This window comes from Trachinotus anak, unplaced genomic scaffold, assembly GCF_046630095.1.
Source record: "Trachinotus anak isolate AG129_WGS33_773 ecotype Australia unplaced genomic scaffold, CSIRO_AGI_Tana_v1 ptg000013l, whole genome shotgun sequence".
Classification (NCBI taxonomy): Eukaryota; Metazoa; Chordata; class Actinopteri; order Carangiformes; family Carangidae; genus Trachinotus; species Trachinotus anak.
The window spans coordinates 27,782,324-27,806,381 of NW_027273864.1; the positions used below are offsets into that span (position 1 = coordinate 27,782,324).

General features: G+C 43.8%; 1 protein-coding gene across 6 annotated transcripts in view; it reads right to left on the reverse strand.

The window, feature by feature from the left end:
- The window catches only part of ephb2b (eph receptor B2b), a 117,710-nt gene that overhangs the window by 21,868 nt on the left and 71,784 nt on the right, over positions 1-24,058 (reverse strand). For all 6 annotated transcript variants that reach the window (XM_071493120.1, XM_071493118.1, XM_071493119.1 and 3 more), the window contains exons 4-5: positions 11,917-12,072; positions 9,236-9,571 (exon numbers count right to left, since the gene is read on the reverse strand). In XM_071493120.1, the coding sequence (XP_071349221.1) occupies positions 9,236-9,571; positions 11,917-12,072 (492 nt within the window). The remainder of the gene's footprint in view (positions 1-9,235; positions 9,572-11,916; positions 12,073-24,058) is intronic.

Sequence of the window (24,058 nt, forward strand, 5' to 3'; positions counted from 1 at the left end):
TTAGTAAAACACACCAGTGAGGCTTTCATTCATCTCATTAATTTATATCTGTTATCTGTTATTATGCTGCACTCTTTTGGTGGGCTTTCCCACTCCCTCTCGAACCATGTCCTTGCTTTTAATGCTTGATTCCTCATGTTTTCCTCATGCTTTCTGGGCGTTTTCATTAAGCACGGCTGGTGAAGAAACACCATTGTAGATGGATGGCAGCAGCAGGGGCTCAAAACACCATCAATGGACTCCAGTAGTGGAGGGGTGTTTAGGTTTTCAAGGACCTGAAGACACCCACAGTAACTGTTATATGGAGCCGTGTATGGAGGAGCTAGGGTGGAAAAATCACACCAATCAAAATAATGGCTTTTATTTCCTGTGGCCGGCTTATTTTATTGACAGCAAGAGATAATGCCACCTCATGATTTGATACTTTTTGCTTTGGTTCTGTCTTTATAAGCAACACAGTTTAGAAAAGAGGAAAAGAAAACATTCCCTGTATATGACTCATGCTTCTGAGAAAGTATATGTTTAGGGCCTTTTATCTGCATCTTTCTAACATACAACTGTGTCTACAACCATGTGGCTCTGATTTGATTAGATGTTCTGCTGCAGAGAGCAGTGCTATGATTTGGGGATGATGGGGGAGGCAACGAGAACAGGTCAGGGCTCGTAAATCCCTTTTCCTTTTCATTGTAAAAATCAGTTTCCCCACAGCGCAATCTCTCCCAGAGGGCCCAAAACAGCTGGTCCTCTACCAGGCAGCCTCCCAAACAGGCTGCCACTGCTCCACTCTCTCCGACTGCCGTCCATTTATGAGCGGCGCATCGAGCCGTCTTTAAGGGAGAGGCCCATATTTGCATGTACTTTTAGAACACTGGCAGCCTGCCCTGTTTCCCCAGCTGCAAAGGATTGTGGGTTTTACATCTATAAAGACTTTCCAGTGTAGTAAAGCTACAAAAGTGAGATTTCAGTTCATCAAGCTTTAAACCATCTGTACTGGAAAAGATTGGGGACTATAATACACTCATATACACACCATAAGCTAATTTTAAAGTAGGTACTTCAGGGGCTTGAAGAGTTTTCAGATGCTTGCAGAGGTTAGGGTTTAAATCTAAGCCGTCCCATCAAATCTGCAGACAGGGGAGATGCAACCCAGATAAGTATGTGTGGAGACAATGCTGCAGAGGAAATGAGAGACAGTTCTTTTGCAGCCACTGAGCTAACCGTCATACGACCAAAGAAAAGTGTAGCTCTTGAGAGATTCTCTGTTGGCGGGTGGTGCTGATGACAATCCTCAGTACCTGACTATTTGAGCCGTGTTGATTCTTGTTCTTGTGGTGCTTTACTACAGTTTTTAGATCAGTTTGTGATATAGGGACTTCCATAAAAAGACTAATGGTTCTTTGGTCGTTAAAGTGATGTTAGTTTGGTGGTTGGTCTTAAAGCAGCCAAAGCTTGTTACAAGAACAGCCAGAGTATTGAATGCCTGTCTCTGTTTGTGAAAACACCAGGGACAGTGATGGAAATAAATCCACAACTTTATCCTTCTATCCTTGACAAAGGCTGATATATTGCATTTATTTTAACTATATATCAAACCAAACAAAAAACAGTTCTTGCAGCCTACTTCAGTACAAAATATACATATACATATAGACATTTCAGGTACATTTCATAAAGAATGCAACAACATAGCTCAATTTCAGAACTGTGTATTTCACAGACACACACAGATCCACTGTGGTCATTTAGTCTCTCAAGGCCAATTTGGACTGAAGAGACACAAAGTTTGAGCTGTCAGCCGGAGGGATGTGGAATGAGGGTTTTGACTCACACGGCTCTGGGGGAAACTGGACTCTGTTTAATCAGCAAGCTGCTTTTCTGCATTTAAACAACTTCCAAACTGGCATCTGCTGGGAGAAAAACTCCACAAACCACAGGATGCATGTCAATATCTTACAATGTTGGAGAGGCGAGTGTGGGCTGCAGCTTTTTTTTTCTCCAATTTGGTCAAATATGCAAAAATATTTGGTTTTATCAAATTAATAGGTTCGGTGGTAGTGGAATGCTGACCTGAGCGGAACGGAGTTTAAGAGCTGCTTCAAAAGAGGAGTTTCATGGATTGCCATGTTAGCAAGCTAATGGCCAGCGCGACAAAATTTGTGCAACTACAAAGCACAGTTAATGTATGGACCTCCTGAGAAATGTGGAACCACATGCCCATTATTTGATTATTATTTTAAGTAATGCTTTGATTCATGCTGATTCACATTCAATAAAAAAAAAAATCTGGGAGACATCCTGCCAGTGTATTTTTATAACATACACGATGTGGAAAATTGCATGTAGCACATCTGCTCCGGTTCTGTTTCAATGAACAGCAATGACTTCTGGCTTAACATTGAAATCATGCTTATCTACACAGTATGAGGTCACTGCATTGAATGGTGCACAATAGCAAGGATTATAAAAGATCATCTCTGCTTATAAAGTTCCTGACCCCAATTTACACATAAAACCTTTGAGAGGATGATGGTGGATGCAGATCGCATGAGCAACGTGATGTACGTGAGTGAATTGAGGCTACATTAAAAAATGAGAGGTATTAGTGACATCTGAGTAGGGATGTGTGTGTGTGTGTGGGGGGGCATGTCAGGTTCAGACCAGAAACTCCAGACAGTGGCAAGACAGTCACTCAGACAATGACAACTCTGTTTTTCAGCTGCCTTAAAAGGAAAACTAAGTCTATATGTCACCACAGGAATTTGAACTACAGAGCAGTGTTGGGTCGAGTGTTTGGCAAAGAAAAAGGGAGAGAGAGGAAGAGGCTAAAAGAGACAGAGAGGGGAGTGCCATTGTGTTTATCACAAATCCATTTACTTAATTAGTGAAGTTAACTCCATAAAAGTTTATAGAAAAATTAATGAATTCTAAAACACATCGTTTATTGGGCTGTGACCCCTTTTTGCTTCATCACTTTTATTTATTATCTTTTTCTTTTTTTTTAATTATCACCATCGTCATGTTCTTGGATGCAAAGAGTAAATAAATGACTGCATTAAAACATGGTCAATTATGCAGGCATTTCTGTATACAGCTAATGCACTCAACAATAATTAATTGTATATTCCCATTATGTTCCCTTTTTACAGCCCACTGGGCCAAGAGATCGTGGCCTTTTAACCTAGATTTATAAGCAGGCGATGTGCATACTCTATTAGTCTCTCCCCTGCCCAGGCTTAAACCTGCGCATGACATCCCGAAGGAAGAGCTCCACGAAATGTACACAGACAAAAAAAAAAAGACTACTACTTAATGATTTATGAACAAAGATCAATTAGTTAACTAATTTTGACAATCCACGTGCTAAGTCTCCTCTGGGTAGTTATAATTACATTCATATTGCATACACAGGTTATTTAAAGTCATCTGATAAACCTCACTGTCAACCCTCCAAGCTACTTACCACACACTTTATCGCTGAGCTTATCGCACTCTCTCTGCAGTATTGCTTATCTGGAGGCTCCTTTGTAAGCAGGTTGCGCCGTATCAGCAGTAGCATGAATGTGCTGTGTGTGTGGTTGGCTGGCTGACTACCAGAGCGGCTCTCTCTCAGGGCTCTGTCAGTACTGAGCTCCAGGTGCACGCTGTGGCCTCCTGTCTGTCTGCCTGGCTGACCCACCCTGGCACCCACCATATGTGCCCTTCTTCACACCTTCTGTCACTGTCACACTGCACATGTATACTGGTGGTCCCTGTCTGACTCTCTGTCTATCAGCCTCTTTATCTTTCAGTCCACGTCTCTATGGCTCATATGTTTTTCATGCACAAGATACAGCAGCCTCAATTAATAATTCTTTTTTTTTTGCTTCATTGTAAAAAATACCTGCATATTTGTACACTGCAGGTATCATTGATCTTTTTGCTATAATCATCTTCAACATGTTAATAACTTAGAATTAACTGATTCATTTTAAATGGATTTCTTTGTCACACCTGCATACTGAGGTATAATAGCTCGAATCTAATATACTGAAGAAAAAAAAATTCTGCAGTTGTAATAAAGCACACAAGGGGAACTTTGTGCAAGAAAAACCTCTACACATAGAATAAAAAGACTCTCCATGAGACAGAGGCAGATAATGAACCTGACAGCCATGTGATTGCCATGAATGAAACTCTGAATCCGTACTATTTTTACCGGTATCACTGTCCTAAAGTCAACATTGGAGGAGCTGGCTGGTGTATTGACACATTCTGGCGGTCCCACCTGGCTCTGCACCAGTGCCTTTCACACCACGGCCCAGTGGAGCAGCACTCCCTGGTAGCCTGGTTACAGTAGACCTGGGCAATTTGGACAGTAATTAAGTCATAAATCTTCCCCAGACCATATGAAAAGGCTGCACCCGATTACACCCTCTCCCTCGGAGTAATGCGGTTCACTTCCACAATCAGCCAGTTCACCTGATAAGAAACCAATTCAGTCCGTCTGCTTCTAGAAAGCATTAGCAGCAGACGCCATGGCTCACCCTGACTTAATGAAATGCCTAAACAAATATGTCCTCTGGAATTTAATATATCCAGCCACTATAGAAGCCAATATAGCACATGAACAGGGTATATGGAGACCTAATTCACCTGTTGTGCAATGCTGAATACTGATGGTTTGCATTCAGGTAGGAGATCATCTCTTCTATGCACCGAGAGTAATGATACAGCAGCTCTGCAGTAAGCTAGCAAATAACTGGCAGTCACATTATTAGTTTGTTAAATTACCTGTTTGTGTCTTCATATTTTAAAGCAGCAGTTTCATCTGTGTACCATACGTCTGTAAGATATAGGAGGCTGAACTGGCTTCATACACACATGGATGACATGGTGATGACTGTGATTTCCTCCCCAGCTCTGCTTAATCAGAACCATGCCATTTAAATGTCACTGACAGCTGAAACACAGGCCTGAATGGGCTCACCTGAAATCAAACACATGCTGACATGTGTGCAACATGAGGAGACGTCAAAAATATCTATACTCTGTGTGTTCTTGTGTGTGTTTGAAGCCTGTCGATCCAGCCACGTGTCTCCGACTGTGAAGACAGAATGGCAGGATGTAGCGCTGTGAAGTCTATTAAGACGAGATGACGTACCGCCTCTCACCTGTCATGAACATTTGATTTAACTTCACGGTGGAAACGTGGCTTCAGCAACAATTTTCACCTCATACAGTAATGAACAGAGGCCAACTAAGGTAACGGGATGGAGAGAATGTGGGAAAGGAGGAGGGAAAATAAGTGTCTGTCTAAAACGGTAAGTGTGCCCACTGAGATGATTCTTCAAGCACATCTCACAGGGAGGGAGGCTCTGGCATTTTCACTTAGCAGAGTGAAACCTGTGACCTTAAAAGACACAAGACAACAGTCTCCATAACCAGTTGTTTCTAAACTGCAAAGTGCTGCAGTGCTGCTACATTATATGAAGGGGAACAGATAGAAAACAGTTAGCAGTTATTCTTTGCAAAGAAATGTACAGTTTATTTACAAAAACGTTAATGACAGAGGCAGAAACATAAAAACCCAGGAAAACATCAAAATGAAAAAAACCCTAAATCCTCACAGCTAGCTGCCATCTGCTCTCCAGCTACTATCAACCATGACTGGTCTTTACCTTCTCAGCTTCATCTGCCCAGCTTTCTATAGGGTGAGCCAGACAGATACAAAGCTCTTAAAGAAAGCACAATAGCAAAAAAAGAAAAACTGCAGGCTTCTTAGTTCAGTCACAGTTTATCTCTGGGCACACGAGTGAACCAACTTTAGAAGGAATTCATTTTGCTGCATATCAGTTTTACCTGTCCTCCCACAACTTTACAGTTCTCAGTAACTCACTGCTCAGATGACTCAGTGAAGCAGACCTGTTTTAAATCTCACTGACTGAGCAGATGATCTGCACCAAAACCACAATAATGCTGCAGTCACACCAAAATCTGCCTGGTGACCTTTACTTGCATGGCTAGCAGGCTAACAGCAGCAGTCTACAAAGTTCCTAATTATAGTGTTTTATCGATCATTTTACTGTTATTAAGCTGAGCTTATACTGTACAGTGATAAAACAACAATATAAAAAAATCTATACTTACTGTAAATCAATATTGACTGAATCATAACCCTGTGGGACACTAAGAAGACTGCACACTGGGCTCTGACTGAAACTGAAAACTGATTGACTGAGTCACTGAAATGGTTCATTCAAAAGAAGCACAGCAGCCTTTTGAAAAGCACATATACAAAAACGTGAAGAATACACCCAATAAGTCTGTTATATGGTAACAGTCTTGACCTTTAAGGATAAGGCTGGTGTTTTTCTATTCTTTTCTCCTGCCAGTAACTCAACAAAACAACACAGGGTTTGCTTGTCTATCAATGGTTTCCAACTCCCCTGCCCTGACTGTGGCTCATTCATTCTTACTGAAGATGTAAATCTTTAAGAACAGGTCACAGATATATAGTGATTTTCTTAGTTTCTAAAAACAGTTGGGCGCTGTGGTTGTGATAAATGTTTGGCAAACACAATTTGTTTGGGACTATTTTCAGCAGCGAAAAAATCCACATTTTGTGCTTTAATGAGTATTTACAGCAGCAGGATGATGTATGTGGAAAATAAACTACAATACCCATGTGTACGGTAGTCCAGGAATATGTCAGTCCAACAGTGTGGTTTTCAAAATGTGACAATTGCATTGAGATAGATGCATGTAATACATGTATATTTGAGCCCTCCCCCCTGCGGTGTCACTGTATGTCACCACTCTCTCACCTGTCAGACCCCGTTCAAATCACTGGAACACCTAGACACATAAACCCTAAGGTTTTCACTCTCAGTCCCTGACAGACGTCATCTCTCTTTCTCTCTTCCTCCGCTCTTTTAATGTCACGCAAAGAGAAACATTTTATAGACTAAAGCCCAAGTAGATGGCTTACTTGTGACTCATTATTATAAAAAAAGGCTTGGAGGTGCATTTCAAGGCGTTTGCGTATTCTTCACAATGCAAGTTTTGGGGAATTAGTCATATACTTATAAAACGAGCTCAAATGCCATTTAGCACAGCTTCTCCTTTTGTGTGGCATTACAGTGTGTAATCAAGCGCCGCTTTTTCCAGGGCAATCACGTCCTTTATCACAGAGGAACTGTCGCCAACCACCTACAGAGTGGGAGGATAGGCCCTGTGGGTAATAGAGTGTGGTGGGTGCCTGATTGGGTATGGAGAGTGAGAAATTTTGCTCACATCTCACACCACTGCCACCCCACCCCACCTCCCCCACCTTTCACACCAACAAGTCATAGCTGAGGACAGCACACCACTCTCTTCCAATTTACTTATTTATTTGATGTCTCTCAGACAGTAAACACTCTGTAAAGGACTGATTAAGACACATATCTGTGGCCAAAATTTCAAACTCTGCTTTTCGTTTTTCTCCATCTCACGCTCTCACTCTCAGTGTAAAGGGGGGGGGGGGCACAGAGCTGCCTGAGGTAATTAGGGGTGACATGATGTTTATGTAACCTCCAAGCCTCACAAACCAGATGCAATTATGGGCTCCTGGTCCCTGTGACCCCAGCCCTTTAGCGTAGCACCGCAAAAACTGCAATCCCGTGTCCCAGGAGTGGGCCTGGTTTTGCAGGGTGATGGGAGAAAGTGGGAGGGTGGAGTGGGGGCAAGCAAGAGTTGAGTTCTTTTCACAGCTCCATCTGACGGGAGCTCTTGCTGCCTAATCCAAAGTGACGGGCACTTCAGTCGAGAGGGCGCGGAGCCCCCCAATTTCCGCCAGGACCCCTCGGCAGGGGAAGCAGAGTAGCCAAGGGTTGGGGTGGTAGACTTATTGTGGCCCAGTGAGACAGCGTAGGGCAGGGGCCTCATTACAACGCTTAACTGCACTCACAGGCCCTCATTAACCCACCACACCAGTGACTCAAATCAAAACAGACAATAAAAAGGGGTCGCCGTTTGAATAAAGCCCTCCATTTTACTGTGACTTAGAGTTTGAGCATTGAAGCTGAGTGCTTTATGGAACTTTTACACAAACAGATTTCAGGAAACACTGAAGTTTGTTACAGTTGGGTCAATTTAAGCGAAGAAACCTCTTCTTAAATGTGCTCAAACAACTTGTATACACTTCCTATTAAACTGCCTCCACGTAGACATCTGGACATCTGGGAATTCCAGAGGAAAGTAATGAGAGAGCGAGAGTGTAGTTAAACAGAACCCAGTACGTCCGCTGTAATAAAAGCACACTGCTCCAGGTAGCTCCGTCATAGAAGTCTGCCCTCAGGTAAAGTGGTGGAGTTTTCAGGCTTAAAATCATTTCAGGCGGGATGGACGATGAGAGATGACAGGCTCTTATGTATGTTGCCAATGGGATGCAAAGCCAGTGCAAAGATAAAGGCAAGCACCCCCCCCCCCCCCCCCTTCCTCTGCTCATTGGTGCTAGGGGGAACAAAGCCTGGCACATCAAATGATGCGTCTCATAGAGACAATTAAAGGGCAAATCAATGCAGACGACTTCAACAGCAATCACACAGTGGATGCATGAAAAAGCTCCAGTAGCTTCAGAAGATTCGGAGGTATATGTGTAGAAAATCCTCAAGGTTAAAAAGTGACCCCAGTCCACAAGGGGACCCGTTTTTCATTAGACCTCTGAACATAAATAAATACTGGCCTCTAATCTTTGAAAGAGCGTTTAATTTGCAAAGTAGCTCCTATGAACTACAGGCTCTGCTTGCTACATGCATTAGCCATGTGTTTTTAACTTTTTAAATGTAACACTACAACCAAGTGGGAGGATGAGAACAGAGCTGTAATCACTGCACAGTAGATGAAGTGGAGAGACAGCAGCTTGTCCGCTCTCAGCTCCACAGTCTGAAAAACATAATGATGAGGTCACACTGTAAAGACCAGCAGGCCATCACATTCAGTCTGTCACATCATCAACGGCACTCTCCCTCCCATCTCACAGTCCTTCATCTGCATACATCACCATACAGGAGAGGAGAGGAACAGACTCAGCGGAGGTCTCTGCACTGTGCATTATGTGCTTGTGGAGGAATGAGTGTGATGAAGAGGTACAGGGGAGGAGAAGAGAGGAGAGGAAAAAAAGAGAAGGGGAGGAAAGAGGAGAGGGGGGAGAGGAGAGAAGAGAAGAGCACATGGGTACTGTAAAGTGTAGAAAAAGACAGATGGACCCACTTACCCGCCTGGTTAGTGGTTATGTTGACTGATGCATACTGAGGGGAGTAGGGGCTCTGATCTGACACCCCGTTGACAGCCTGCACCTCAAACGTGTACTGCGTGTGGGCCAGCAGGTCACTAATGTAGACCCTGGGTTCTGTCAAACCCAGCTGACGGGGCAAAAACTGAACGTTGTCCCCACAGCGGGTGCAGCCTCCCCGGCCTCCGCCACAGCTCTTGCAGATGATGTTGAAGACCACGTCATCGCGGCCCCCTGAATCCCGAGGAGGCATCCACTCCAGCATCACAGAGGTTTCGTTCACGCTGGAGATAACAGTCTGCGGAGCTGAAGGGACAGCTGCAAAACACAAGAGAGATTCTAGAGTAAATACTTCCACAGATATTTTCTGAACTAAGCTCTTTGACCAAATTATTGAGTGTTAAGAAAATTTGCCCAAATTGCAGATGCATACTTATTCATTTAAATTCGCCTCTGATATCCTGAAATAAAGGCTGTGTATTCTATGAAACTGGGTATTCCTTCCTTATGCTCAGAGATCCTTATTCATATTGTAGCTTTTTGCGTTGTGTCGACCTCTCTGGGCCACTGTTATTTTGTCATTAGCGTACAAGTTCTTCAGTTATGGCTAAAAATGTGATTTGTTGTGAGGTGTCGAGTGAAAGTTTTTGCCAGATTATTAGAAATTTTATTATATTTTATTATTCTCCAGGAGTCACTGAGATACAATGTTCACAAGAAAGGGACAAACGGACGGATGACTGGGCGGATGGAGAACCCAAAAAAATTTCTCAATAAAACAAAATGGGCGTAGCCATGAGCTATAACTTTGTCATGAAGCAATAATACTGACGGTTGGAACCAAGTGTAAAGTGCTGTAAAATGGTCATGTAGAGGCGCTGGGAGAATCCTGAAGCCTAATTTTCCAGCAGGTAGGTAACAATGAAGGTAATGGTGAAGGTAACAATACAAAGTTGAATTAGATTAGACTGTATAAATTTCAGACTTAAATATAATCTATGTAGTACAAACATTAATATGAGCCACAGTTTATAGGAAGCTTTACTTTTACATTAACTATATTGCATCGTATTGTTCTAATTTTGTGATGGAAGTTGCCTCTTTGATGATGCAGAGGGCATAATTGCTAACTCTAGTTAAAATCCACCAGCTCACTAAGATACTAGACCCTCTTAAAAGGTCTGAGCTGACTGTGTTCCAAGCTGGCACTGCCTCCTCCCTCGGGATGCCCATTTACACTCTCTCATTTTCCATGCTGGTGTCCACTTTGTCAAGTGTTTTCTTAACATCTATTCTTGACAATTTTCTCATGGAGCATCGTACAGAGTTACAGCAGCGGAGAGAAACCGACTGCTTCTCCTGCTGGGACATTCTTAGCAGCAGGGCATTACGGGGTGGAAACTTTCCACATGGTGCTGCATGGTGAGTGACAGGCCAAACAAACAAACAATGAGAAGTGTTTATCTTTTACAGTCATGTGCACCTAATTATGGAAGACATACCCTCCAGGACTAATGAGATAAACAACTCCACTCCACCCACAACATCCTACGTCTGAATCGATCATTTCTTATTTAACCTCCTTTTAATTGGCGCCAATTAACACATCTCCGGCTCTGGAAGGAAGCCCATTGGAGTGTCGATCTTGGTGTCTCTCTCATACATGGAAACATAACTCCTCCTTGGCATCTCCTTCCTGGGGAGGAGCCCTCCCCCACCACCCATTAGCTGGCGGGCCCGTTCTGATGGGCCCATTCGCCTGCTTTAATCAGGCCGGGCCGTGCTACGCTTAATACGGGTGACGTGACGCTGCTGCTTTCTCATTCACAACAGCTGCTCGACTCCCAGAGCCAGGCTTATGCAAATCTCTTTTGTTGGAAACCATCGAATCTTTTCCCTCCTCTCTCCCTTTCAACACGTAGAGAGGGAGAGGGAGGAAAAAACTCAACCAAAACGTTGAAAGGAGCTCTTTTTTTCCCCCCTCACTCAGCCCAGTTTTGTTTTAGCTAGACCACACTCTATGCACTGACTCTGTCTTTCTCACATACACACACAACCCCTCTCTCTCTCTCTCCAATTCCCTCTCCTCCTTCATCTCTATCTACGTGTCTTTCCCTCATGCTTCACCCCCTCCCTCGCTCACTCTTGCTTTGGTCTATCCTTCCGTCTCTTTCTCTCTCTCTCTCTCTCTCTCAACCTCGGTGTCAGCCTCAAATTCAAATTCAAATTCAAACAGCTTCATTGGCATGACAAGAGAGAGTCTCGCCTGGGCTCATTCTCCGTGCCTCAGCCTCCACAAAGCTTGGCGCCCTGGCACAGTAACCTCTGCACTGGCCTGGAGTACGGGCTGTGTGATGTTGAGGAGGAGCGGCCGAGCCGTGTGTGTCGGGTCAGCACTGTGGACAGCCCCACTATGGGCATGTCGGCGTCGCGTTTGTGCGAGGGACAGCTCTGACAGGGTTTCTCTGTTTGGGGTTACACAGGATACCACTGTCCTTTGACCCCAGGGCTCTCCTGCTCGCGAGTGTGTGATGTCTATGTGTCAAAGAGCTCATATTTAAAATCAAAGACTTTGTGAGTGTGTATTCGTGTCTGCGTACTGTTTGTATTTGTGTGGACAGGCAGCAAAGGTTCACATATAACAACGTTAGCACTATACGTACTCGTGCAGGGCATCTGCAGGGGATCTGAGTCGGTGCGATAGTATCCGTTGCGGCAAACGCAGTTGATGGCGCCCTCGCTGGTGGTGCGGCTGTTGATGGGACACTGCATACAGGGCTCATCTCCTTGAGTCGGCTTGAAGAAGCCTGAAGGACAAGCTGAAAGACGGAGGAGGAGTATGAGGATCAGGATGAACAATAAATACATAGTTTCGATCAAAAATATTCACAAAAGGAAAGTTTAGCCTCAGATACAATTTAAAATCTTTGTGGCTTCAACTGACAATTATTTTTCGATTAACTGCTTCATGATTTAGATTTAATTTGTGAGATCCCAAAGTGAATTCTTTAAATTCCCTGTTCATTCATGATCAACCATCCAAAACGAAAAAGAAATTGAATTTATAAAACTAGAAAGAAGGATAAAAAATACATTTTCAGTCTTATTTTCTGTAGCAACAACTTGCTAATCCTTGTATCACTAAAAAGAACAGAGTTAGCCGCAGGTTAAATTTAGCAGTCTGTATATAAACAATCAGTATCTATCTGATTCTCGACACTTGAGTATTTCAAGTGACTCACTTTGAGGTATTCGGTGACAGCGTGCGACACAAGAGACGTCGTCAAGTGACCAGAATTCAAAACAACCCGACAAACACACCAGAGTCCAACATGTGAATGCATATCAGCACGACCTGACATATAAATAAACACCAGTGAAGCCTTGCATGTGAGGCAACTCTCCGGGGATACGGCAACATGGCAACATGTTGTAAGTTTGCTTTGAATTATTCACCATGCTCTAGTTGCCTGAGAAATCTCTGAAGTGCCCTGGTTTCTGTTAAGAGCCCTTTTAAGGGGCCTCTCTCTGGAAACCTGGGAGGAAAGTTACATTCATGTTAAAGACAAAGATGAATACACACCACAGCTTCTATTAAAGTCTGTGTTTCTGCATCTGCCTGTGTTATGGTGAATCACAGGCTGTATTCGGGGTGAATCTGTTTGTGTGTTGCCATAAGCATCAGTCATTGCAGTGATAAACAACCTAACTTAGCTGCCTGTGAAATCCCCTTATCCTCTCCTGAGTCACATTCTGCCTAAACCTTCACTGCTATAAAAAAAAAAAAAAAAAAAAAAAACCTTTTCCAGCATTTGCTCCTGCACCATGTCAAGAGCTTTTTTTCTATCTGGGGCCAAAGCAGCTACAGCTTTTGCTCCAGGTAATCCAGCTCCCACCTGCTCCACCAATAAAGGAGAAAATACAGAGGTGTTGAGACAGAGGTGTTGGAAGTATAGTAACATGAAAAATTCACACACGGGACACAGTGAATATCTCAAGTTCAAAAGCCTCAGGTCTGTTGGTGCTGTTATGTTCTTTTTTTTTTTGGTTTTTTTTAGAAAAGCTGTAAAAAGCGCAACTCTTGTACTGAATCTGATGAAAGGAAACAAAAAGAAGCTTCAATCAATTTATGGTTATTTTTCTTATATAATTTTATTATCTTTAAATTAAACATTCACATGAATGTTTTCTATTTTCAAATCCAGCATCAAAGCTGATTTTGAGTATCATCATTTCTCGTGCTTCTAATATCTAAAGCAATTTGTCTCACTCATTATGGGAACAGTTTTTCCCATTTTCAATACTTAAACACAACTGCAGGCTTCTTCACTGTAAAGCAATAAAAAAAAAATTTAAAATACAGCCATTATTTCATTCGGAAGCTGTTTCAGCAATTATAGCTCGACTGTAGCATCTGGAATCTGGAAACATCTGCAGCTGAAACTCCTATTTAAAAAAAGGGGGCAAATCACGGGGCAGAATTAGTCCGGGTCCAATCCCAATGTTTATATTAGACAGACACATCACTGTACTCAGAGACCCTACAGGCCCCGAGTTAATGCTCTTTTTCCCCTTGTAACTCAAAATACATTACTCAGAGTCCTCACCTACTAAATCTGCCCACTGTATAATGATCCCTGCAATTATGACGACACAGACGCTTAATAAAAACAAAAAGCAATGGGCAGAAGAATCAGCATATTTTAAAATGTATTTTTCAAATAAATAAAACTTTTTATGCTATAATTACTATGATGACTGTGGAAAAAAGATGGATTTTACAATAATTTTTTGTTGATTTTACTGAAACTCATTGAACATTATATATATATAGCTGCATCAGCTACTCAAGAGGAAGGTATGAGTGGCTCAATATGATCAGCCAAAGTATTAGTTGAGAGTGAACATGGTAAAAACAGCTTCAGTGGTGCAGAGAATCTGTTTTCATTAAAGGTGTAGCATGTCAGGTATCTCGGACTTCAGCAGCAGAGGAAGAGACATTTTCATATGTAAATGTGCTGGAAAGCAGCATAGTTTGTTAATGTAAGGTTCATTTTTGTTCTCATAAATATCAGTAAAAGTTATTCCAAAATAAAACACAAGTTATCTTAAATATCTTTTCACTGAGTATTAGCTTTGACATGTTTTTCTTCGTCCATGATTGATGGGGGAGAAGGTTTCAGCGACGGAGCGAAACATGAGGCCTGGACATTCACACTGCCAGTCAACAGGCTCTGTGAATGAGGCCCAGGCAACAGCTATGTGGGGAATTGGGACTGAACCTCTGCGGCACAGTGAGGTCTATGGGAGCGCGGCGCTCCGAGGAGCAACACTAAAGGAAACGACATAAAGGGGTAGTGAAGGGGGGAAGGAGAGAGGAGTGCAAAGATGGAAACAAAGAGACAAGAGGGGAGTAGGTGGGGAATGGCTGTGTTTGGGGAGTTTTTCAGCCTGGTAATTCAGCGTGTTACTGTGCCCGCAGTGAGTGTATGTGCTGCAACAGTCTGCAGAACAATCAGAACAATGACTTTAAAAATCTGCTCAGGGGGAAGAGAGTGAAAAAAAGTGCCTGCGCTTCAATATACTGACGTTGGATGGCACACTGGTGGGTAATGGAAATTTTCCCACCAGCACCACAAACATCCACAGACTGGATTCTCTCAGCTACTGTACGTCTGTTCAATTCAGTGAGAAAATTACTGAAGGAAAATATATCTGCTCTTATATTCAACCTGTCTGTTTATAGCAGAATTTACATTTTTACAATCTTAAAATCTTTAAATACTATAAACAGTCATTTGTGATTTATCTACTGTTATTTCAGAGTTGTTTTTGTCACTTATGTCTTGAATCTATTTGTTTTACTTAGTATTTTGTGTGTACATGTTAAAGTAAAAAAATTTATTTTACAAACAAAAGAATGAGTTAATTTTAACCAAAACCGCCACATATTAAACAACTGTTGATGTAATCTCACTTGTCTTCTTGACATCTTTCCTAAAATATTTAGCTTTGGTTTGTTTTGTTAACCATGGAGTACCAGGTAGGTGGGGCTTATATCATCATGAGAAATCAAATAGTGAAAAACACAAAATTCATTACAAAAAAAAAGCAAATATTTAGCAAGTAAATATTTACCAGAAACAGTCCCAAAAATCCATTCATTGCATTTCCCTCTGTGACAAAGCTTCTCATCTGGCACCTCATAAATTTAAAGAATCCAGTTCAAGAGGACACAGTATTATATGTCTTGGCATGCCTTGCTGCCCTGCCACGGTTATTATTATTTTTGGGAAATATTTGGGGAATTTCCACTTTATATACAGATGACAGATTTTAAGAATTGCGAAGTTGTCTGGTGTCAGAAGTAGAGAAGCAAAGATGTGGAGAGCAGTGATTAAAAAACAGATCAGAGCCTTAATTCCCTACCTCCCTGCCTGCCCAGATTGCTGCTGTTGAGCTGTTTGATCACCATCCTGGCAGTTTCGCTCAAGATGAGGAAGCTAGAGGCTGTGTTTTTTTTTGGATGTTTCCACCTAACTTTAGATATCCTTCTGGAAGGAAGAGTTAATTACTGTCAGAATATTCATTGACAACAGCTCCTCTGTTGTTTCTGCTTCTTATACTTATTCTAAAAAAAAAAAAAAAAACATGCCGCTAATAATTTCATTAATATCATCAAGCTATGTTTTGACAACAGTGCTCCGGATTCTGGAAGAATTAAATGTTTGTCAAGAACAAAAGCTACACAGAAAAAAGCTTTATGGGAATTTATAAACAATTCAAACTCAATTCAGTAGTAGCTGTGTCAAAAGGTCCAGATCACCTCAAATTGCTTCCAGAGACACAACACGGGAATATTCACTTTCAAACCTTATTTTTGAAAAACTAGTGAAAACTCCTGCCAGCGGGGGTCGGGGAGTCTTGTTTCCAATGTTGCGTGATCATTTAAAGACCAAGTATTAGACTCCTTTTATTTAACACGGAGTCTTAAAACCCAATCTGAATAATACACCCCCACACACACACACACACACCCCACACACACACACACACACATTCCAAACCTCCGGCTGCTTGTGTCTGTCTTGTTTATGACTTTTAATAACATATAGTGACATAAAGGCTTTAATTATGGGTTTTCGCTAGACTCACTGAATAAAAATAGGACTGCCTGAGATGTGAGAAGTAAGTCAGTGAAGGGTGCTACTCAGTTTTTACAGCAGGTAATTTGCTGGTTGTTTCAAAGGTTTCCTGAATATTACAGCTCGAGAGATTTATAGCCACAGCAAGGATGAGACCTGCAGCTAAAACCATCTGAATCCGACAAAGTCTGTGTGTGTGTGTGTGTGTGTGTGTGTGTGTGTGTGTGTGTGTGTGTGTGTGTGTGTGTGTGTGTGTGTGTGTGTGAGAAAAGAGGAACACACAGAAGGAGAGGGAGACGGAGAGAGGCAGGGAGTGTTGTTTTCAGCAGCGATGCCGACATGACCAGCCATACTGGAAACGCTCACCGTGAATCTGGCTCCTCTGACCAAATCAGCAGTCACACACACACACACGCAGCACATAGACAGTAGCCAAACTAAGACTGGGCATTTGACATTTCCATCATGGCTGCCTGGGCAGTGTTGTGCGTTGTGCGATCACAACCAGACAATCAGCTGGCTGATACCAGGTAATCCCGCCTAAGGCCACACCTATTGAGAAAAAAACAACAACCCCAGCACCCCTCCAGTCTTTTTCACCCACCATCCCTCATCTCCACCAGCCCACAGAGACTCTTTGTCCAGCAGACTGGGGCACCACAGCAACAACAGCACACCCCTCTGCCCCCCCCTTTTCAGGATCCAGTCCACTCCCCACCCCCCAAAAAAATCTTGCTTTATTTAATGAACACACCATTAAAGAAGAGACAAGGGAGACAAAGACAAAGGAGAGGTGTGTGTATGTGTGTGGTGTTCAGGGTGTGAAAGAGAAAAGGCTGGAGAGGTAAAAGAAAAAAAAAATCTGAGGTGCTTGGTTTTGTGAGCACAGCAGGAAAAAGTGCTGAAAGCGGTGGAAATGGCCAGCGTCAGAGGGACTGTGTGTGTGCTGGGTATTTCCCTGTATGCCATTGTGACCAAAGAGGCCGCTACAGTGAGCCACGTACAAGTTTGGTCCTCTCTTTGCTTCAATGCTGCCTGTAAAAACTATTTATATGAATGACTGCAGGGACACATCAGGGGCTGTCGTAAAGAGATGTGTTTCTCTTACACGATACACCAGAGGAGAAAATTAGATTAACACAACCTGTTAGCGTTCGCAGTAGCTTTCTCATTACCTCCACCATCCTACAACCACAAATACAGACCATCAGCCTTTGAACTGGTCACATCTAAGCAGAGCGTGACGTTGTGAAACGACAGCCACGGCCACAGATCAACCAGAGGGGAGCAGCCGCGAGTTGTCTGCCTGTTCCTGGGACTGAGGACAAGTCATCCTGTCCTCCGTCCGCCTCAGCACTTCCACGGGGAACACTAGCTTGCACTGTTTGCAACACAGGGTCTCCGCAATTCAATTAGGAACCAAGTCCTACTCGCCGTCTAATTCAATCAGGCTTGTGTGAAAGCTATTAGACAACTGGCATTCGCTTCACCCCACACACACTGGCACACAAATGAGATATTCATTTCTCCCTCTGGGTTTCCATGTCTGGTGCAATTAGCAGGTCTGGGACTCTGCGTGGCTTCTCACACTGTAAGCCAGGACAATGCCAGTGTGCGAGGGCACCACTGATGACCTACAAGGTGTAAATCAGGCTACTCTCGAACTCAAGGAGAGCACAGGGTCATTTAAATGGGTTAGTTTCGAGGAAATTCCTATCTGATGTTCACCATTTATAACCACGTTCAACTTTGAGCAAACAGGGCAGTGGCACTGCATTACCAAACCACTAAAAATAACTGAAAACAGGACACAGCCACTTTCATGGGCTTACCCAGTGAAAGAAAAACACATTGCAGCCACTTATTTTAATGATTAGTTGCCTTTTTTTAACTCTATTAACTTTAGTAGTAAACCCCCGGCTTCAAGCTTTGGAAAATGCTTCAGATCTGAGCAGCTCAGAGACTCACCCACACAGAAGTGAACTTTTACACTAACACACGATGTGTTGAAGTGTCTCAGACACCTCAAACTCATGATTGCTGAGACAGACGGCTTATACAGATGCAAAGTTGTGTGTGTCATTGCGTACGGGAGTACAGAGGGATGATCGGGGGGCGACTTTTCCCTCTGTGTCCCTCAGCATTTCGCTCTAAGCTGCATCTCCTCTGCAGTTGTCACAGAGATCATATCCCCCCTACCTCAAACCCTCCCTGCCTGCACCCCCACCACCCACCACCCACCCCAGCAGGCTCCTCTGAGACAGATTAGGAGCCAAAGTGAGCAGCAGATTAGCTGGAAATGTGGGACACCTGGGAAATGAGCTCCCAAGGCGCAGGCACCTCGGGAGGGCTCAGGCTCAGGGAACACACACATACAGGACTCGCAGGAAACTTAAAAACACACAGGACACTACACTGCACCACACACACACACACACACACACACACACACACACACACACACACACACACACACACACACAGAGCTCATTTAATTCCATCTTCTTCCGATACACATACATCAACGCATAAATAAGCAAAGACCGTAAAGAGGAAAGCAGCTAATAAACCGGATCTGGCCACTGCCCAGAGGACAATTTCAGCTCATACTGCAGGGGCTTAACCTCATATATGTGGCACATATACAAGGCTCAACATCACAAGGTTTGGTATTTACAAGGACACAAAGAAGTGTGGAGCACTGTTCAGAATGTCAGTGGCAGCTAAAAATACTCCGTAAGGGAAATATTAGTCATGTAACAACTGGTGTAAACTAATTTCCTACTAACTGACCTTATTTCTCATTATCTCCTTAACGTCGGCCATAAATAACACATGCGAGCGACGTGGCATAGATATACTGTGAAGGCAGCGCGTGCACACGTCTTCCACTTTCCCAATTCAGGGGCCGCATCCTTCAGAGGCTGCATCTGAAGAGCGATGGTGTCACAGCGGCGCCACTAGGTTGTCCCATTTCAAAAATTCCTTCATTTGCTGCCGAGAAATGCAGCCTTCTTTCCCGTGTCCCAACCTATCCCAAGATTCATTGCGCACCAGTAATGAATCATGGGATAGGTTGGTAATGAAAGCAAACAACACTGACAGAGAGCCCGAGGATTACACTACCTCCTCCACCTCCGTAGACTGCAGGGCCCCTGGATACACATCCACAGAATTATACAAGTGTTAAGCATAAAAACATAAAAGTTGTAGCTCTGAGTAGAACAACGAACAATTTCTTCAATTATCTGTTCATCCGACCATTAGTTTTTGATTCATCTTTTTATCTATAGTCTATAAAGATGTCAGAAAAAAGTGAATATGCTCAGTGAAGTTTTCCAAAGTTCATCATGATGCGTTCAAACAGCTTGTCTTGTCCGCAGCCCAAAACCCAAAGATATTCACTTTACAAGGATTTAAAACAGATAAAAACGGCAAGAAATTTACATCTGAGAAGCTGGGAGTGGCAAATGTTTGCTATTCTTCTTGATAAGAGGATGAATCAGTTAATTAATGTAGTGTGGATCGGCCAGTCACCGCAGCTATGTATCAGCACTGATGAAGTGCACGTACACACATCGCACCACCTCGCTGCTCAAAGCCTCAGCCTTTCTGGAGATGTGCGTCATTCCCATGTGGCAAATGTTAGTTTCATGATTCAAACAATGCTGCGGAGTGGCTCTCTGTTCGAGACCACAACGCTCTCATGATGATCATCAGGTCATAAATACCAAAGGGAAAAAAAAAATCAGTGAAAACTATCTTAACCACAGTATTTCCATACTGTCTGATAACTACCATCTGTCAATAGAGGAGGAAACAGAGATGAAAGGGGAGTATCACTGGAGCCATGCATGCAGCACAGTAATAACGTCTGGAATTTTCACTGCGCTCCCTTTTTTTTTTTTTTTCTCTCCTTCTTTTCCCATTTTTTTCAGCACAGGGGGAAAAAAAGAGGCAGAAATGTGGAATGGTGAAATTACAGGCATCTGAGCCAACACATATACGCACAGGGTAGGAATATGAACAAGGCCAGAGGGTGGGCGGTTGTGGGGAATAAAGCGGAAAGGGTCATTTCATGCAGGCAGATCACTTGACAGCTTGCTCTCCAGAGGATGGAGGGGTCCAATCAGGTTGCTGGTGGACCCCTTCGGTACACTGGGCTGCAGATGGCTGGGGTGTGGCAGGAGGCAGGCCCCTTTGTCGGCATTAATCTCCATTTAAGATGGCTTGTCAACCTTCAGGGCCCACGTTGCACTGGAACTAGCTACCTTGTGTTCCATTATTTGTAATAACGGATCATTACCCGAGCTGGAAAAAAAATGTCACTTAATGCAGATAATGGTACATAATTTGAAATTATGGTGCAGACCTCCCCAATCCGGCTACCGATTGAGCCCCTGTGCTCAGATGGGGTAATTAATTCAGTCAAAGTCTGTGGCTTATTGCGTATGGGTGGGAATGAGCAGATGTGCATGTGGTGTTCAGTGGCTACAAAATACTCTAATTCAAATTAATTCAGCTCAATAATTTTGTACAAGGATTAAGAATTAATCTCTTTGCAGCCCTAATTTGGGATGGCTTGGTTAAACTATATCACATCTGTGTTTTAAATTTTTAAATCTGTTTATAGAACAACAGCCTCAACTTCTGCTCCCCCCTCCCACCATCCACCCCCCCAACCCAGTGATGCCTCTTATCTTTGCGGGAGTTCATACTGTTGCATAAAGTTCTTCTCCCCCCCAAACAAAGGCAGGCTGGCCTTATTTAACACTGTGTGCAGGCTGAAAGTGGAGACTGCACTTTCGCTGTCATGTGACACTAGGAGTCAGTTATTGTGCTTCTGGTGCTACTGTGTTCCTGACTGGGGGGGGGGGGGGGGGGGACACCTGTCTTTTCATGTACAGTACCTGAGTGGGTGTGCACTGTTTCAAATTTGAGACAGGTAGGAAATGAGGAGACTTGGGGAGCGATCAGACGACGGATTATTGAGCTGTCATTGTTGAGGCAAACAAAAGAATGTGGGCAGCCTCCACCCACCCCCGCCGTCATGGGAACATGTCACCTGCTGCACCACAGTATGCACCGAGCTGCTTCCCCAGTGGCACCCACCCACCAGTGGGTGCAATTAAGAGTTCCTCCAGTCATCTACATAGACTCCACACCATCATGCTCTGTCTCAGCCCATGAGTCATCAGTTTATGGTTACGGTGTTTGTGCGGAGGGCTGTGTTTACAGCAGCTCTACACACAGCTAGACACACAGATCGATGTGTCTGAACTCCGTATGAGTTTTGACTGGGACTGTCAGTCCCTCTGCCTGACAAACCCCCAAATGCACCCTTTGCTCAAGGACAGCTAGTTGCTAGGGCAACAGGAGCCATTGCCATGTAAGGCAGCTTCTTCACTCCGTTCCGCAGGCTGCACCCAGACCTCACAGCCCCGATCACAGCCTCAGACTGCTGATGACAGTGGGACTGGGTGGAGGAAACAGGGTGAGTGGAGGTGAAGGTATAGGAAGGAGAGAGGCGGGACGAATGGAGGATAAATAACCTCAGTGACCTGCTGGAGACTTACAGCGGGTTGCTCTAGAATTCAAATAACTGTCTTGGCAGAGATAAGAAGCACCATCAATTACGCTGCCCACTCCATGAAATAAGCAAACCGTTGAAAGTTCTGGAGCTTGATGGAATTCATATAAGCTTCATGTTATAATCTACTCTATCTGGTTCAACAGCCGGCCTTTTCTGCCCAACACAACATCCCCAGTAGCTGGCATCCTGGCCAATACAGGTGAGAGACAAGCAGATAGAGGGGCAGGGGTGGCGGCAGCGGTGGTGGGATCCTTTGTGCCTGGAGGCAGATGTAGGAAATAACTGACAGAGGCAATCACTAGTCTGTATGTGTGTGCCTCTCTGTGTCTCTGTGTTTGTAAAGGACAGCACAGAGAGCAAAAGAGAACAAGACAGAGTGAGAGAGAAAGAGAGGAGTGGGGGGGGGGGGGGGACTTTTACCAGAATCCAAACAAAGGCAGCAAGCAGCAGCTCTGAGCTCGGTGACAGAGGCTCCCCAAGGTGCAGTCTCGCTGATGGACAGGTGGCATAAAGGGGGCTGCATGTTGTCCAGTCAGTGGGGACAAGAGGGGTGTCACAGGGAAGGGGGGGTGGGGGGAGAGGAAGGGGGGGGGGGGGGGGGGGGGGGGGGGGGGGCATTGCAAGGAGCAGCTGGTGCTGAATCCTGTCACTGTCCCTGTGTAACCCTCCAATGCACACGCACGCACACACACACACACACACACACACACACCTCAAACAAAGCACAAAAGATAAACGGTGCCCTGAGCCGGACTGTGAGTATCATGTTCGGAGGCTGGATTTGAAATCTCCTGCCATCTCTCCCTGGAGTGTATTTATTAAAGATTATATCAATTCTTCTGACCACAAGCATTTAATGAGGCAGCGGGGATTCTGAGTGAATTCTATTATCCATCTGATCTACAAGAGGAAAAAAAAAAACAACAGCTGTAACGCACCCATTTCGCACGCACACATGTATCCAAGGAGCAAACACACGTTTCACCAGAGAATTAAAGTATGAAACAAAGAGGAAACCTGCAGTTTCTCTCAATCATCAGCTTTCGTGTCTTGTTTTTAAGGACACATTTTAATACCTTCTCCTGACAGCAAACTTAAGCTTTCTGTCATATATATATGTGTGTGTGTGTGTGTGTGTGTGTGTGTGTGTGTGTGTTCAAATGGCAATTACAAGTGACAAGAATAAAACATGTGGCACTCAGGCAGTGGTAAACTCTCTGATCATGTGACTTACTTGTCAAATGGATAATGAGCTCATAAAAATTCAATGACATGCCACAGAGAACAAACCACCAAAAACAGATTTCACCTGGTATGAAGACTCAAAGATGCACCCTGGAGGACTGAATCACACACAGCCACACACAGGACACACCCATAACCTTCTCCCTGCACCGTCACACCTGTGCCTGAAAGGGCTGCTATTGTTGGGAGGAGGTTCACTGGAAGACTTTAATAGCTGCTACTTAGAAGTAGAATACATTAAATAGCCCAATCATGGCTGCAGAGTGAGGTGGTGGCCCGAGCAATTTTATACAGAGTGAATAGATCGACTAATTAGCCTTTAAATATGTCATTGATTCATCTAAAACAAGGGATCCCTGAGCTATTCATCCGCCTGCTCTGCGTCTTCTCCCCCTCTATGACTACATCCTTAACCCTGATAAAGGAGGGGCTTGGCTGGCTGGTCTCCCTTCCATTTGTCCTAATCAATGGAGGCTGTTCAGCCCAGACCCAGGGGGTCAGTGAAATTAAGTACCCAGCTCACACAGAGAGGGATCGGGCCAACGCTGGGCAGGAGGGGGAGATAGGAAAGCCCTCTGTTACCTTGGCAACTTCACTGCTGCTGAGCTAACCCCAGAATATTCCTCCAGTCTAACTCCTCTCCCCTTGTTAAGATGGTTTGCACCAAAATGGCTGCCGAACTGTGGGAAATTCCTTCCAAAAAATTTGAAATGTGGCAAAAAAGCGTTTTTTTTTTTCATAAAATATATGTTTTTTTCTCCTACTAATAACTTCCAGCCCCTTTGTGTCTAGAGAAATATTTGTGTATGTTTATGGTCAATA